The sequence below is a fragment of the Emydura macquarii genome, unplaced genomic scaffold (assembly GCF_026122565.2).
Source record: "Emydura macquarii macquarii isolate MOO-44397 ecotype Brisbane River unplaced genomic scaffold, CSIRO-AGI_Emac_v2 contig_295, whole genome shotgun sequence".
NCBI classification, from domain to species: domain Eukaryota; kingdom Metazoa; phylum Chordata; order Testudines; family Chelidae; genus Emydura; species Emydura macquarii.
In genome coordinates, this window is record NW_027130432.1 from 11,234,765 (window position 1) to 11,250,279 (window position 15,515).

The window sequence follows — 15,515 nt, forward strand, 5'->3', positions numbered from 1 at the left end:
GCAGCATGGGAGAAAGCTCAAAGAGACTTGATGGCAAACTGGATGGATGAACACCTAAGGTTGGCACCCCTGGCACAGAAAAGGCAGCATCTGGCTGCAAGTTAGAGTTGACAGACAGTGAGGCTAAGACAGGGAGAGCCCTAAAAGTAACGGCAAGAACTTTGTGTCTGATGAAGAAGGGGAAGCCAGTGGAAGGATACGATGAGGGGGATTAATTGGCAGATAAAATAAATACCTGATGGGTTCATGTTGTCCCCATCACACCACTGCCATATTCTTTTGCACAGTTTGGTATGAACAACATGGGAAGAGCAGGGAGAGGCTGCAGGTTAAGAGCAAGGTGTGTTTGGCAGAGTTCTGTGAAAGGAGCTTGCATAATGCTTTCCTACCTTAGCCCTGCCATTTGTCCTGGGTTTTCATGATCTCCGAGATCCCAGCTCAGCGAGGTACCAGAGCACGTGCTCAACTTTAACCACTCTTATCTGGTCTTCCCAGGTTTTGGTGGAGAACTTTGTGGAAGTCACAGAGATGTGTCCCGTGAGCTCTCATACCTTAACCCAAAGGCCAGAAGATTTTAACCTTTGTTAAAAAAATTAATTTCTCCCAAGGGATTGAGACATTGGCATTAGCAAAAGCAAAATTTCAAACCATCTGACTTTAAAATCCCTTTCCCAGTTACTGTTCCGCTTTCACTCTCTTGATGGTCATTTCACTTGTTCTCATGTCATCAGAGTCCCTCAGGGTAGATAAGATCTGGATTTATAATGCTAAAAAAACCCAGGTTTTTTGTACTAAAACACTTCAGGTTTTCTCTTTATATCCTAAAAAAGGAAAGTGTGTACAAAGCTTGTTTTATTTCCCTGTGCAGGCCACCTTCAAATACCTTTCCTAGTGTTTTGCAGGCAACAGCAAAGAATTATTTTTGGTAAAGTGTTTTGCTAAAGTGTTTGCCAAATCCAGCTATTTGCACACCAAACTGAGATTCATATTCCGGCCTCTACAGAGTAATTGCTTCAGATTACACACTATATGCAAGTTTTTGTCCACTCGTTTTGGGTTTTTTTAAAAAAAATCCCCTAGCTTTTCGTGTGTCCAGTAAAATATAACCCCCTCAATGGCCCTGGTATTTGTACATGGGATCCTGGTAATGGCATGTGGATGAAGGATGTGCTCATATACACAATGTTTGTCAGAGAGCTGCTTGATCACATGCAGTTATGGAAAAATCTGGCCCTGTGCACACTACAGGAAGCATAACTGTCCAGTGAGCTAAATTCCTGACTCTTGGGTACTTGCCTATCCATCTGAGGATGGCCCAATAGTTGGGGGACCAGCTGAGTTTAATTCCTGCTCTCTGCAGGCTCCCTGAGTGACCTCACCTTGGGTAAGTCATTTAGTCCTTCTGTGCCTCAGTTCTCCATCTGTAAAATGGGGATAATAGCACTGCCTTACCTCACTGGGTTGTTGTGAGGATTGAAGATTGTTAGTTGCTTAGGGACTACAGTAGTGGGAGCCATAGATAGATACATTCACAGCTTTGCCCTGAGTGGAGAACACTGAGTGGAGAAGACTGTGTATATTAATCAGGCAGATCATTCATGGGTGTTGAGATGAGAACGGAAATGTTACAGCCCTATGTCTGTGGACCCCAGATTGCACACACAAATCTGCTGTCACATTTCTCTCACATACGAAGCATCATGGCCCCATGCCCTCATCCACAAACAACTCTTCCCTCCCTCCCCCCGCATCTACAATTTCCCTCTGCTCAGACAAGACTCTACAAATGGTTGAGTTCCTCCCGTGAACTACCGAACACTCTGAGCTCCCATTGAAGTCAATAGGAGTTGAAGACACTCAGCACCTTACCATCTGAGGTATCTCATATCACATCAGCCTCTGCTCTGTTCCTTTCCATAGTCTCTCTGGTGTTGGCAGGAGAGCTTTCTTTTCTGCATCTCCTGTCATCTGGAGCATCCCCACCCTCCTCCGTATCTCCTCACATCTTCCACGCTCCATCAGGTTCCTGACAGACGTTTCTTTTCTCCCTGAGCAATCTCTCAACTCCTCTCTCTCTGGTTTTATTTAGCTCTACAGCTTCCTTATTCCATTCGGGAAAGACCTCTGGGATTCCTTGTGTACAGAGAAGGTGGTGTCTAAACTAAACCAGTACTGTAAATAGCTGCATCTGACACAGCATGTTGCATGAAGTGACATGACATAGTAAAGAGTACGTCTCTGTGCACATCTCCACCACGGTCTAGCTGGTTGCTATATGGCAGGCGTAAACCCAGCAGCTTTACCTGAAAACTTCTAAGCAGCCTGGGCAGTGACAAGAAAAACCCAAGGAAAGGCCAATATCCCTCCTCCATACCATTTTACAGAGACCCTTCAGGCTGGGCAATATCCCAGGGAGAGATGTGTTGTTTTTGTTTTTAATGAACAAATTGTAGTGGGAACAGAATGTACCTGGTTAGGCTGCAGGGGAAACATAACTTCACATTCTCCCACTGATCTGTCCTTGGGACTTAATCTCAGATCTGTTATCGCAGGCCCGATCAGGCATTGGGAACTAGCGATTCTGGTAACAGGCATTTTGATATCCCTTCAGGCTATTCTTTCCCACGACCAGCTCTGGGTGGTTCAAGCCAATTAGTTTTCCCCATTAGTAATTGATTAAGTGGGGAGCCAGTTGGTTCGTTCTGGTTTCGCTGTGTATAAAGTCTCCATACGCTCCTGGGTGTTGCCTATCGCATCGCAGCCTCCCCATCTCTTGGCTGAGAGGAACCCAGGCAGAGAGAAGAGCAGGGATGAAATGGCGGAGTTGCCAGCCATAGAACTGATGGTCGACTCGGCCCAGTCCAGTGGCCGGTTTACCATCAGCACCCTGGTCAGCACCGAGGACAGCGGCAAACCTCCCTATGGACAGCCAGATGCTGCCACCTATGACACTCCCCATCCCAGCCATCTCACCCACAGCAGCACTTTCTACATGAGGACCTTTGGCTACAATACGGTTGATGTTGTGCCTAGTTATGAACATTATGCCAACACGAAGATCTCGGGGGAAACCCAGAAAGTTAGGCCCACCCTGGCAGATCTACATTCCTTCCTGAAGGTAAGCCCTGTAGCAGAACTGTATCTAGCATTGATTTACTTAAGCAGTGTCATAGTATATGTGTGTAGCAAATGCTCTGTATGTATCCTATCTTTGTCCCCGCAGAAGAAAAACAGACTTTGAAATGAGCTTTCCGCAAACACGGGTCATAGAAAGGGGCGCTGAGTAACTGTGACCAATGAGTGGAAATCGTGATCCGTTCTTCAACTATTTGCAAACAAACAACAAAGGTGAAATGTGATGCTTTAGATCACTGCAAAAGGTTCTTCAGCTCTATGGCTGACAGCTACAACTTCTGAATGCTGAGCAGTTTGTTCCTACCAGGAGAAAATGTTGGCTGTTGAGACTGAAATATCAGGCAGATTGTCAGCTCATGACTCCATCAGCTTGTGTCCCTGCCATGAGAAGTTGGGGTAAATCACACTGGTTTCTAGGATGAAAAATGAATATTGCTGTAAAATATATAATCCCCAACTGAACCTAAAACAAATGTGTGGTAATATTGTGGCCTAATACCCTCATGCCCACAATATTCTCTCGTCTATGACATTCTACTGCATATGACAAGGAAACCTTTCTGCTTTCCTATAATAACATGACCTTGCTTTCATCACGTTCACATACAATGAAATCTGTCTGTCTTCAGCCTTGGAATCTGTCCCCTCCTTGGTCCAAAATATCCCATATCTGATTATCTTCAGAGCATATTTTCCCTCCAGGCATGGCAAGAAGTGGGAGTGAAGTGTAATCATCAGGATGGGGTTGGGGGGGTGTGTGTGTGTGTGTGTGAGACCTTAACTTTGTGCATTTAGGATGTATTTTTAATTTTTAGCAAGGGTGCTGAGAACACGTAACTAGGTATCCCTTTTTAGCATTTTTTATAAATTCAAGCAAATAAAGAAAATAAATGACCTGTCAAAGGACTTGCAAAAATCAGTTGCTTCCTAACAAAGCCAGGTCTGAGATCTCTGCCCATGAATCCGCACCACAAATGGTGGTGTGAGGTTATGTTTCCTTGGCCCTTCCTTTCCTTTCCTGAGGGATAAAAGGAATGCTGCTGAAGTCTCTCTGCACAGTTATGGCCATTTACCTTTACCTTGCAGCAAACAGGTGTGTTTGTGGGTTTTTATTTTTAGTGAAATTAGTGCTGCTGAAACTTCCTGGCTTGATGGACCTAGAGACTTACATCCTGTATTTATCCAGCAAACAGAATGACTATGGGCAGTGCAAGTTTTCCCTAAACTGCCCCTTATTTGGAGGAGCTGCCTGTAGGGGGAAGAGATCTACATGGTCCGTAAAATCTCTGGCCATACAAGTATCTCTCTGCATCCCAACCCAGAACCCCATACTCTATTGCCTTAGCTCTTGAGAAAGTAGTCATGGAGGTTCAGTCATTTCAAACAAGGTCTTTCAAGTGCCTTTACTCAAGTTATTTGGAAGAGGTGTAAGAGCAAGGCACAGATTCAAGCAATAAAGGACTGCAGAGGTGTGTGAACAGACCTGTGCACATCTATCCTTTTGAAACCTGCTGTCATGTCGCCCTCTGTGCCCGGAGATGTTTGTGTTGTCCTTACACTGCTGTTGAAAGCTCCTTTTTAGGCACTTGAGCGCTGTGAACTCTGTTTTTTCCAGGTATGCTGCCACCTTCACTAAGGGATAGGTTTGTAAAAGTATTTAGGCACCTAAAGATGCCAATAGCTGCCTCTAGGAGTTTTCAAAAGCACCCAGGCATCTAAATCCCATTGAAATCACTTGTATCTTTAAGCACCTAAATACCTTTAAAAAATCTGGCCTTTAATCTCTCTGTCTCTGTTCCCCATCTGTAAAATGGGGATAACAGCACTTCCTTGCCTCCTGGGATGGTGTGAAGATAAATGCATTAAAGATTGTGATGTGCTCAGATACTATAGTGATGGGGGATGTGCCAGTCCTTAAGACAGATAGATTTTGAAAATCTCTCCCAGAGTTCCTTATATTTTTACAGCACTGTACAAAGATTAACTAATTGTGGAGGTAAAAAACCAAAGTCTCCACTCCCCACCTCTGCGACTACTGCTCTGCTGATGAAAAGTGCTATATCCAAGCTAGATAATATTATTATTTGCACATTCTGACTTACAGTATCTTAAGAAGCAGAAGTGAACATCTATTTGTGGTGGTGTTATTAATTATTTGCATGATGGTGGTGTGAACTGAAATCGGGGTCCCATGGTGCTCGGTGCTGCACAGACATGCAGTGGGAGACCATTCCTGCACTGACAAGCCTCGTTAGCACAACTTTCTGCTTACCTCTAGAAGTGATGTTCAAGATTAAAAATTTCTAACTGGAGGGGGAAAATGGACAAGGTCTAATATGTTCCCAGACATCTTGTCCCATCTCTGTGCCCTGTTGTGACTTGATTTCTCTCTGCTTTCCCAGTCAGACAATAGCTGTCTCCACAACCCAGTGTATGAGCCCCAGAGAAGTAACGGCCTGAGTGAAGAAACAGCTGAGGAAGATGGTGGTGAGGGTGGGGAAAAGCCTCTCGGAGAGCCTGTCCGATTTGGATGGGTGAAAGGGGTGATGGTAAGTTTTTTTTGTTGCCTACAGACCAGAAGAAAGACCTTGCCATGTGGGCCCTATGCTGGCAGCAGTTCATGTACTGCTAGGTCCTGCCACCTTCACTCTCACTGAGTTGTAGCTCACTCCTCAGGCCATCCCACTGACTTCAGTGGAACTATACACCGGGTAATGTCTTAGCTTTGAAAGTCAGTGCAGAACTCTTCTTCTGCCTGGGTTCAATGTTTAATCCATCTGCTTCAGAATATCTTGGTGCAACAGATCTATGCAATCCTGATACCTTGTACCCAGTATAACCCATTATATTAAGCAACACGATGGCAGATGAAGGTCAAACTTGACAAATGGCAGGTGCTGTAACTAGGGAGGAAGGGTGGTCCGGCGGATAGGGTGTCAGGTTAGGACTTTGGGGACCCAGCTTCAGTTCTGTGTTCTGCTGCAGGTGTTCTGTGCATTACAGAGCCACACAGTGTCTCACCTGTAAAATGGAGATAATAGCACTTTCCTTGCTGTGAGCTTAAGTACATTAAAGATTGTGAGGTGCTGAAATACTATGGTAGCAGGGCAGTAGCAGATAAGTTTGAAGGAAACATTTGAATAATTCTTGCACATTACTAGAATCTAACCTGACTGCATCTACTTGCAAATAGACCTGGGTATCTTTGTAGCAAGCTCAGGGATGTCTCTGCTTAAGGTGCAGCAGCGGTGACAAAACAACCAAACAAATGGTTAGGAGGTGTAAGGAATGGGATGGAAAAAGTCATACTGAAAATATGTTCATTTCATTATATGTCAATCAGATGCCCTCACCTGGAATTCTCTGTTCAGTTCTGGTCACCCTATTTCAGGGAGCATACAACAGAAAGAGGGGGGTTCAGAGACCACTGATGAAATAATTAGGGGCATCAGAAGACTTCTATGTGAAGGGAGTTTGAAAAGATTGGGACTGTTATTAGAGACAAGACAGATAAGAGGGACATGATAAAAGTCTATATAACAATGAATTGTCTAGAGATGGTAGATCAGTCATTTTTATTAACCCTTTCTAATAATACAAGAACAAAAAGGACATTCAACAAAATGGAAAAATGACATATTCAAAAATAACAAAGAAATGCCCAACGAGCCTGTAGAAATCATTGCCACAAGGTATCAGAGGGGGAGAATCAAAGTAGAGAGGAAGGATGGGTGCTGGGGACTCAGGTTCAATCCTCTGCTCTGCCACAGACTGCCTCTGTGATCTTGGGAAAGTCACTTAGGCTATATCTACATCACAAGCTAGGGGTGTGATTCCCCTGCTGGGGTACACATACTTGCCCTAGCTGTCATCAAGCTAGTGAGTGTATAAATAGCAGTGTAGCTGCAGTAGCACGTGAAGGCACAGGTGAGCCAAGCTGGGTACATGCCCACCAGTTTCAGGTTCATAGATTCCAAGGTCAGAGGGGACCATTGCGCTCACCTAGTCCGACCCCTTGTGTAACATGGACCAGAGACCTTCTATACAAGCAGATCTTTTAGAAAAAAACATCCACTCTTGATTTAAAAATAGTCAGTGATGGAAAATCCACCAGAGCTCTTAGTAAACGGTTCCGATGATTCATGACCATCACTGTTAAAAACGTACACCTTATTTCCAGTCTGAACACTTGGCTGGCTGGCTATGTATTCTGCATGGCTCACTCCCGCTGCATTGCCACTACCGTGGCTACACTGCTATTTATACTCGAGCATGAGCAGGCAAGTCACACCCCAGCTTGCCATAGCCTTAGTCTCTCTGTGCTTATATTCTCCACTGGGAAAATGGGGATAGCAGCGCTGACCTACCTCGCAGAGGTGTTGTGAGAATAAAAACATTAAAAGATGGTGAAGCGCTCAGATACAGCAATGGAGTAACTAAAACAGATAGATCACTGAGGCCAAGAGTAGCAGGATTCCTAATACTACTAGGCACTGGGAGGCAGTGCTGCCTAGCGGACAGAGCACTGGCCTGGGATTCATGAGTCCTGGGTTCCATTCCCTGCTTTGCTGCTGGGAGACTATGGGCAAGTCATATCCCTGCCCTGTGCCTCAGTTTCCCCATCTGCAAAATGGAGATAATGTAAAGTTAACTCAGTGTCTCCTTTGTAAAGTTCTTTGAGATCTACCAAAGAAAAGTGCTAGATAAGAGCTAGGCAGGATAACACTAACATACCAGAGATACAATAGGAAGGATTTGAAAAAGTCTACAAGGGAAATGGAGCCTCGTGCTTCAGGGCATAAATCAGCCTCTGACTGAAAGAGATTAGGAAGAAACTTTTCTGTGGGCAGGTCACTCCACTTCAAGGATCTCAAGCATTTGGCACTGGCCACTATTGCAGATTGGATACTGGACTTGAGGAACCATGGGTCTGGGCCAGCAATTCTGCCGTTTCTATAATTGTTATGTACTGTCAGCTGTGCAGACAACCACATGAGATGAACACTGCCATTTTCCTTCTAGATCCGTTGCATGCTGAACATCTGGGGCGTGATTCTCTATTTGCGATTGCCCTGGATCACGGCACAGGCGGGAATTGGTAGGTGCATCTCCATTCTCTATAGCTACCAGTATCAATTGGATTTGATATAATTTGTGTAAGTGTAAGCTCTGGCAGGGTGCTTGGTGCTGTATAAGACACAATGAAAACAGCCTCTCCTTCTTCAATGTTCTTAGGTCAATTTTTAAAGATGTTCAGGGGTTGCTGCACCCCTGTCGCAATGCCTAACTGATTTAGGAGCCTAAATCTCATTGATTGTGGGATTTTAGCTCCTAAGTGCCTAAATTTCTTTGGAAAATAAGATGTAGGCTCCTAAATCAGTAAGGCTTTGTAACATGTAGCTCAGCAACACCTAAAGACCTTTAAAAATCTGGGCTTTCATGTCTATGGGACAGCAATGGAGAAGACGGGATAGGGATATAGGCAGAGACAGATGCAGTACAGAAATTGGGCTCCGCAGAGGATATGGGCCCTTGTAGACATCACAGAAGAAGTGGGGTGAGGGGAGGGTGATTTTATGGATCGAAGTCTGGGGCGCCAAGGAACAGGGTCAGAGATGGAGGTATTGCTTTCTTCACCAAGCAACAAAGTGAATCTATTTCCTCTTCTCTGCAGCACTCACATGGCTGATTATCTTCATGTCTGTGACAGTGACGAGCATAACGGGGTTGTCCATCTCCGCCATCTCCACCAATGGCAAAGTGAAATCAGGTAGCGTTTGGCACCCAGCCGCTCCTGTTTTCCTTCTGTGAGCTCTCATCACACACCGCTCATTCCTGCTCCCTCTCAGTCCCTCACGGTTTGGTGCTTTACTTACTGACCCGGGATACAGCGCTGCTAAGTGCTACTGAAAAAAGAGATGGAAAAGACCTCTTAGGCCAGTGGTTCCCAACCTTTCTGCCTCGAGGGCCACAAATATAATTTTTACAACCCTGAAGGGCCACCAGTCTCTGTCAGCAGCCTCCCTTCCCCCCCACTGCAGCCAGCGGGAAGGAATTCAGGGAGAAGGATCTTCCGTCTCCCTGGCTGCAGCAGGGAAGCGTGCACTCCACCTGGGTCCCTAGGCAGCAGCTCCCTTCTGCAGCCAGGGGGACGGGAGATCAGTGCTCCCCTCCCTCTGGCTCCAGCAGGGACCCCACAGCTTAGAGACCCAGGCAAAGCTCTTTGCCGTGCTCCCTGCTGCAGCCAGGGACGGGAACGCTGATCTCCCGTCCCCTTGACTGCAGCAAGGAGCCTGCACTGGTAACACATTCTGCCTGGGTACTTAGGCAGCGGCTCCCTTCTGCAGCCAGCGGGAGGGGAGTCCTAGGCCACTCTGAAAGCCACAGGTTGGGAACCATTGTCTTAGGCCATGTAGTCTGCCCCTCACCTCTCTGCCTTGGACACGACTGTTCCCAATACGGTGCTTGATGCATCTCAAGAAAGTTAGGGGGTTCATCTTACCAAAAGATCATGAGCTTCCAGTATGATGGTGGGCAAAATACTTGCAAGTATTCATAGGGGCAAATAAAGCAGGGGATAGAGAACACCTCTGTGTACATCAGTGGGCAGACCACTGCTGGAATATTGGCGTCCAGTTTTGGTGTCCATACTTGTAAAAGGATGTTAAAAAATGGGAGAGGGTTTGGAGAAGAACGGCACGAATTCATTTGTGGGATGCAACACATGCGTTATAGTGAAAGACTTAGGGAGCTCAAATCCAGTGCTTCATTTGTAATGAAAGAGGTGCCGGGGCTCAAGCCATGTTTTTATTTTCGTAACTGAGGCAGCAAGCCCAGGGGTGCTGGGGCTATGAACTGCCATGCCAAGAGGTGCTGGGCTCAGCCCCAGCAAGCCCTGGACAAATTAAGCACTGGCTCAATCTATTTAGTTTATCAAAGAGACGGTTAAGAGGTGATTTAGTCATGGTCTATGAGTACTTAGTGGGGAGAAGATATCTGACACAAGGGGGCACTTTAATCTAATAGGCGAAGGCGTGACAACATTTTAGGGTTGGAAGTGAAGTCAGCAAAGCGCAAACTGGAAATAAGAGGCCATTTGTCAACAGAGATGGTGACTAACCATTAGACCAGCTCACCCAGGGATGTGTTGGATTCTCCATCACTTGGATTCTTTGAATCAAAACGGATTCGTTTCTAAAGGATATGTTGTAGTTCAACCACAAGTTATCGGACTTGATTCAGGAATCACTGGGTGAAATTAGGGGCTCAACCAGAATTCTCCTAGGACGGGGCTCAGGTTCTCTAAATAGCAGAGGCCATGTTCCAAAAGGTGTGCATGTGCATGGCGTTTCCTCCCCTTTGAGTTTCCATGCAGCACATGTAGGTCCTCCCAAGCCGCCATCTCTCCTTCTAGAGGCAATGTGAGGAGATGGTGGCTTGGGATCCTGGGAATCAGGGAGCTGGGAATGGGGACGGTCTTTCCAGTAGGAGGGGATGGGGAGAAGTCCCAGATTGGTCCCAGTCTCTCTGATGAAAGAAGAGAGAGGTCCCGGCTAGTTAGAGAGGAAGGGGGAGAGGGCCTGGTCAGCCCTGTTTTCCCGAGTGGGACAGGTCCAAGGTGGTGCCTCTCACCTAGGGCCGGTCCTTGGAGATGGGGGAAGAAGCAGAGAGAAAAGCTGTCAGTGACTGTCTGGAGGGGAGGTGGCTTCTCCTGGACTCTGGCCCCTGGGATCCCAAGACCCAGCTCCCTGCTTGCCAGAACCCTGGGCCACCATCTCCTCAAGCTACCTCTTCCGTCTCTTCTGCTTCGGCCCACGCTGGGAGGAGAGACAGCGGCTCAGCCAGGACGTTCACATGCCTCTGCAGCGGCATCTGTGGCCAGGGGGCAGTCCTGGGTGAAACTGAAATATGAAATCTCTGAAGTGTTAACTAGAGGTTCAGCCTGGTTTTGTCTTCTCTACACCTAGTTCCCTCATGCCGACTTCTCAAGGGTTTGCCCCTGACTAGTTCTAAGTCACTGTTCCAGTCTCTCTTCAAACTCTTCCTTCTCCTATGCAGTGATTCTTTATTAGCTCAAAATTCATGCTTTTAATTAGAGGCGGGCCTGATCCAAAACCTCAGATCCAGACTTCCCTGAATGCTGATGTTCTTCAGATCCTGATAAATTGCCTTGTAAAATGTTGAGCATCTTATCCAATCTCCCTGTGTCATTGTCACTCACCTTGCCATAAAGCCACTGTCCGCACACATAGCGTGCCTGGGTGTAAGTAGGCATCCGCCGTACAGGCCATAGTGTCCTACGTGTAATTAGCTTGTGAGGAGGGCAAAGAGTCATTAAGAGCATCTAGTTTGGCTCCCGAATATCTGTGATCACCTCAGGTACTGCAATGGGGATCCTGCGTGTGGTGTATTTACTCAGTAGAATGTTTCTGGCGCGCGTTAGGTGGCACGTATTTCCTTATCTCAAGAAGCCTCGGTCCAGAGCTGGGTGGTTCCATCGGTCTCATATTTGCCTTTGCGAATGCTGTGGCGGTGGCCATGCACACGGTGGGCTTTGCAGAAACTGTACGTGATCTGCTCCAGGTAAGGAATCAGAGTCATAGGCACCAACGTTGGGGGTGCCCAGAGGCCCCAGCACCCACCGAAAAAAATAGTGGGTGCTCAGCACCCACTGGGACAGTCGGGGTTATTGGCTGTTGGTGGAGTTTGCCGATCAGCTGTTTCACCCACAGACTGTGGCTGCAGTGTGTCTTACCCCACCCACCTGGCTGCTGATTAGCTGTTTGATTTCATCAGGTTAAATCAATCAGCTGTGAATTGTTGTTTCCCTGGGCGGCCCCTCCTTGCTCCAGCAGGGCAGGGCTGTGTCATTCTGGCCCCAGGCCCCTGCTCCAGCCTCTGGCAGCCTCGGGGCAGCACCCAGCCAGGGAGGGGGTCCAACTCTCAAGCCATGTCCACCCGCCCCCCCCCGGTAACAAAAATACTCTCAACAGCTCAAGGAGTTAGGGTTAGGCTGGTTGCTGCACTGTGCATTCCCACACAGCGCCACCAGCTCCTGCTGCTCACCTGGGGGCTGGGGCCACCCCTCCTACAGTGCCTCCCCTCCTCTTACCTGCATTAATTTGTGCCTCCCTCGGCAAGGGCATGTGCGTGGCTGCACCTCCCAGCCGGGCTCCCTCTGACCCCATGCTGCAGGTAAGTCCCGGAGGAAGCCCGGCTAGGCTTGGGCTAGGGCTGGGGCTGGGGCTGGGGATGGGGATGGGGTGGTTTGGGCCTCTGGCTGGAAAATTGGGCATCCCGAGCCCCAGAGTGCTGCCTCCTGACCCCGCCGCCCTGGACCCTTCCCCCCCAGCAGTCCCAATCCTGCCCTGCCGCCCATAGATGACCCCCCTCCCCCGCAGTCCCGGCGGTAGCAGGGGCCGGATCAGGAATGGTTGAGTGGGGCTCGTGTCCCGGCACAGCCTGCCACCTCTGGCCCCTGTGTGATCCTGGGTGGAGGGTGGAGCCACGGTAGGGCACCCACTGGCAAAACCAAAAGTCAGCGCCTGTGATCAGAGTTGTTTCATGGTGTGCCCCCTGATCCCACCCTCAAGGACTTGTACCCTGTCAACATTGAAGTCCCTCTTAAAGGCCAACAACTGTCATGCCACCAACAGTAAATCTAGTTGTACAAAAAACCTGTGTTTGTTCTTCCTCTTTCCCCTAAACCTCTGTCTACTTGCCTGCCATAAGCAAATTAATAATCAATAGCTGATACATGACTGAATCACTTATAGCCACTGATTAGGAATCAATACTCAAATCAATAACCAACCATTAAACAACAATAATCAACAGCAATCGATAATCATGGAAATTAGAGATGGCAATTCCCTATTTGCTCATCTGCTCCACATTTGCCAGTTCAGGATTGTTCCATACGGCATGTTTCTGTCTGATTTGAAATGGGAAATTGTTTAATAACTCAAATTTGTTTTAAATATCATTTTTAAAGCTGTTTAGTTAGTAGGTATAAGTCACTTTACAGATCTTTACCTTTAACGTACTCAAAATTATGTAGACCCATCCGTTCACACAGCACTATATGGAACATAGTAAGACAGCCCTGGCACTGAAGAGCTCACAGTCAATAGTATGTCCATGTTTTAATGTAAAATAAGTCTAGAAAATGCCTGGCAAACCTGATTTAAGGTAACCCACCTACTGAAATGACTTAGTATGTTGAATGTTGGTACAAAAGAATGATGGCTTCATAGGCCCCTTATATAATTATTCTCTATTCATTTTTAAGAAGAAGAGGAATTTAAAAATACAGAAAGACAGAGGGAAGTGAAGGAATTGGGTGTTGTCTGAATGGTTAGGGTCAACTCTGCCATCAGCTTCCAGAACTGCAGATTGCTGACTTTGGCTTCCTTTCTCAGGAACATAACTCACCCATTGTGGACCCCACAAATGACATCCGCATCATTGGGGTCATCACGGTGACGCTGCTACTTGGGATTTCCTTGGCTGGAATGGAATGGGAAGCAAAGGTAATGGTTTCAATTGTTAGGATGAACCTAGGAATTTCCATACCATAACACAACAATGGTCCATCTAGCCCACTATCCTGTCTCCAACAGCACCCAACGCCAGTTGCTTCAGGGAATAGTATAGCCACACCCTCCCTCCAATAATGCACCTAATAGCAAGGTTCTTACCACCAAGAGAAATTCTTCCTGACCCCTCCTGTTGATCAGTTTTTACCCTGAAGCATAAGCATTGTCAGCTCAGGTATAATTTTCTTCTAACTGTTGCAACTGCAGACACTATTCTCATTCATATGAATATGCAAATCTCTCTTGAATCTTATCAATGTGTTTGCCTCAATATTGCCCTTTGCCTGGTTCATTTATTCAGATGCTGCAAGTTCTATTTGTCTCCTTTAGCTGGCCATAGCAGCAGGCTGGCCAAGGAAACCTAGAGAGACAGACAAACACGGCAGACTGTGCTAGGCACTTCTCAAAGTTCATGCTGCATCTTGTAGTACAGGTCCAGCCAGAACTGATGCCTAGCTCAGTCTGAGGAATTGGATGAGAGCCAGCTGGGCCCAAATTTTGGAGGGGCAGAAAACATGGTACGGAAGAGATATTGGGGGAGAGTACAGCATGCATTACACCTTTGCACCAACTCGCATTGGGATAGAGAGCAGCACTGCAGCTTGGGAGGAATGCACAGGTTACTTACCCTGACCTACTAGACACTAGGGCAGAATGTTGCTTTGGGGCGACTGTTTGCAGCTTCCCAGTTGGAAGATAGGTGAAACTTAGGTAGGAGTTGTCCGCGTGTGCTTTTCACTACAGCCCCTCGTGCAGAGTTTGCAGCAAGTACTCAGCCAGCAGATTGTTCAGCTGGATTCTTTTGGTCTTTCAGGCACAGGTGCTGTTCTTCGTAGTCATCATGATTTCCTTCTTAAATTACATAGTGGGCACAGTGATTCCAGCCTCCGAGGAGAAGCAGGCAAAAGGATTCTTCAGTTACCGAGGTAGGTCCCAGTGGTGACTCGAGGCAGGAGTTTGGAGGCAACACTTACTAGTGCTCATGAATGGCTGGGAAAGCCAGCATGAATGAATGAGGTTTGCGAGTAAGCCAACAAACAGTCAAAGAGGAAGACAAATGCATTCCCTACCAGAAGAGGCAGTGTGGTCCAGTGGTTACGAAGGCAGCCTGGGAATGGGAAAACTCAGGTTCAACTCCTTGCTTTGCAGCAAACTTCCTGTGTGACCTCAGGCAACAGTCTCCGTGCCTCAGTTCCTCATCTGTACAATAGCGATCATAGAACTTGCCTACCGCACAGAGGCATTGCGAGGATCAATACATTAAAAGGTTGTGAGGCATTTGGATGCTACGGTGATGGGGGCCAGATATGTACATAAACTGGCTAGGATGGATTTTCAGTGTATACATTTATTTTGTCAACTGGAGTTTAATTCCAATGATGATGGTGGAATGGGAACAAAACCACAGTTAAGGCTGCACCTGAGTTTTCCATTCCACTGGACTCTTATTTATGATAATGTGCTAGTAAATGTTCTCCAGCACATGTCACAAAATGAGGAAGTCTCAGTGTTCTGAGATCTCACCATAATCTCTGCTGTTCCATTTTGGTGGAGAGGTCAATTTTGTGTGGATTATGGGGCTTTTGGATCAGCATGGTGCTACTGTGCCAGTATGATTATGGCTTATTTACAAATGTAGATTACTGCTATAGTACAGCCCTGAACTGAATGCTTCCATGTGGTTGCTTTGTTCCCAAGGTCCTGGCTGATCACAATTAGTCTATAGTAGGGCAGCATGCAACGGAAATGTATCTCACACAGTCTGTGACGTTCCTGCAGGGA

General features: G+C 47.0%; 1 protein-coding gene across 5 annotated transcripts in view; it reads left to right on the forward strand.

Annotated features, from left to right (window-relative positions):
• Positions 1-2,770: 2,770 nt before the first annotated feature.
• The window catches only part of SLC12A3 (solute carrier family 12 member 3), a 39,294-nt gene continuing 26,549 nt past the window's right edge, over positions 2,771-15,515 (forward strand). For 4 of the 5 annotated variants that reach the window (XR_010920602.1, XR_010920603.1, XM_067552088.1 and 1 more), the window contains exons 1-7: positions 2,771-3,118; positions 5,538-5,684; positions 8,158-8,233; positions 8,810-8,905; positions 11,579-11,718; positions 13,557-13,667; positions 14,548-14,659. Coding sequence is in view for 3 of the 5 variants with exons in the window: in XM_067552088.1 (XP_067408189.1) it covers positions 2,816-3,118; positions 5,538-5,684; positions 8,158-8,233; positions 8,810-8,905; positions 11,579-11,718; positions 13,557-13,667; positions 14,548-14,659 (985 nt within the window). In the remaining 2 variants the exon portion in view is untranslated. Of the gene's footprint in view, positions 3,119-3,223; positions 3,349-5,537; positions 5,685-8,157; positions 8,234-8,809; positions 8,906-11,578; positions 11,719-13,556; positions 13,668-14,547; positions 14,660-15,515 lie in introns of all 5 variants that reach the window. The other variant, XM_067552114.1, reaches the window with a different exon arrangement.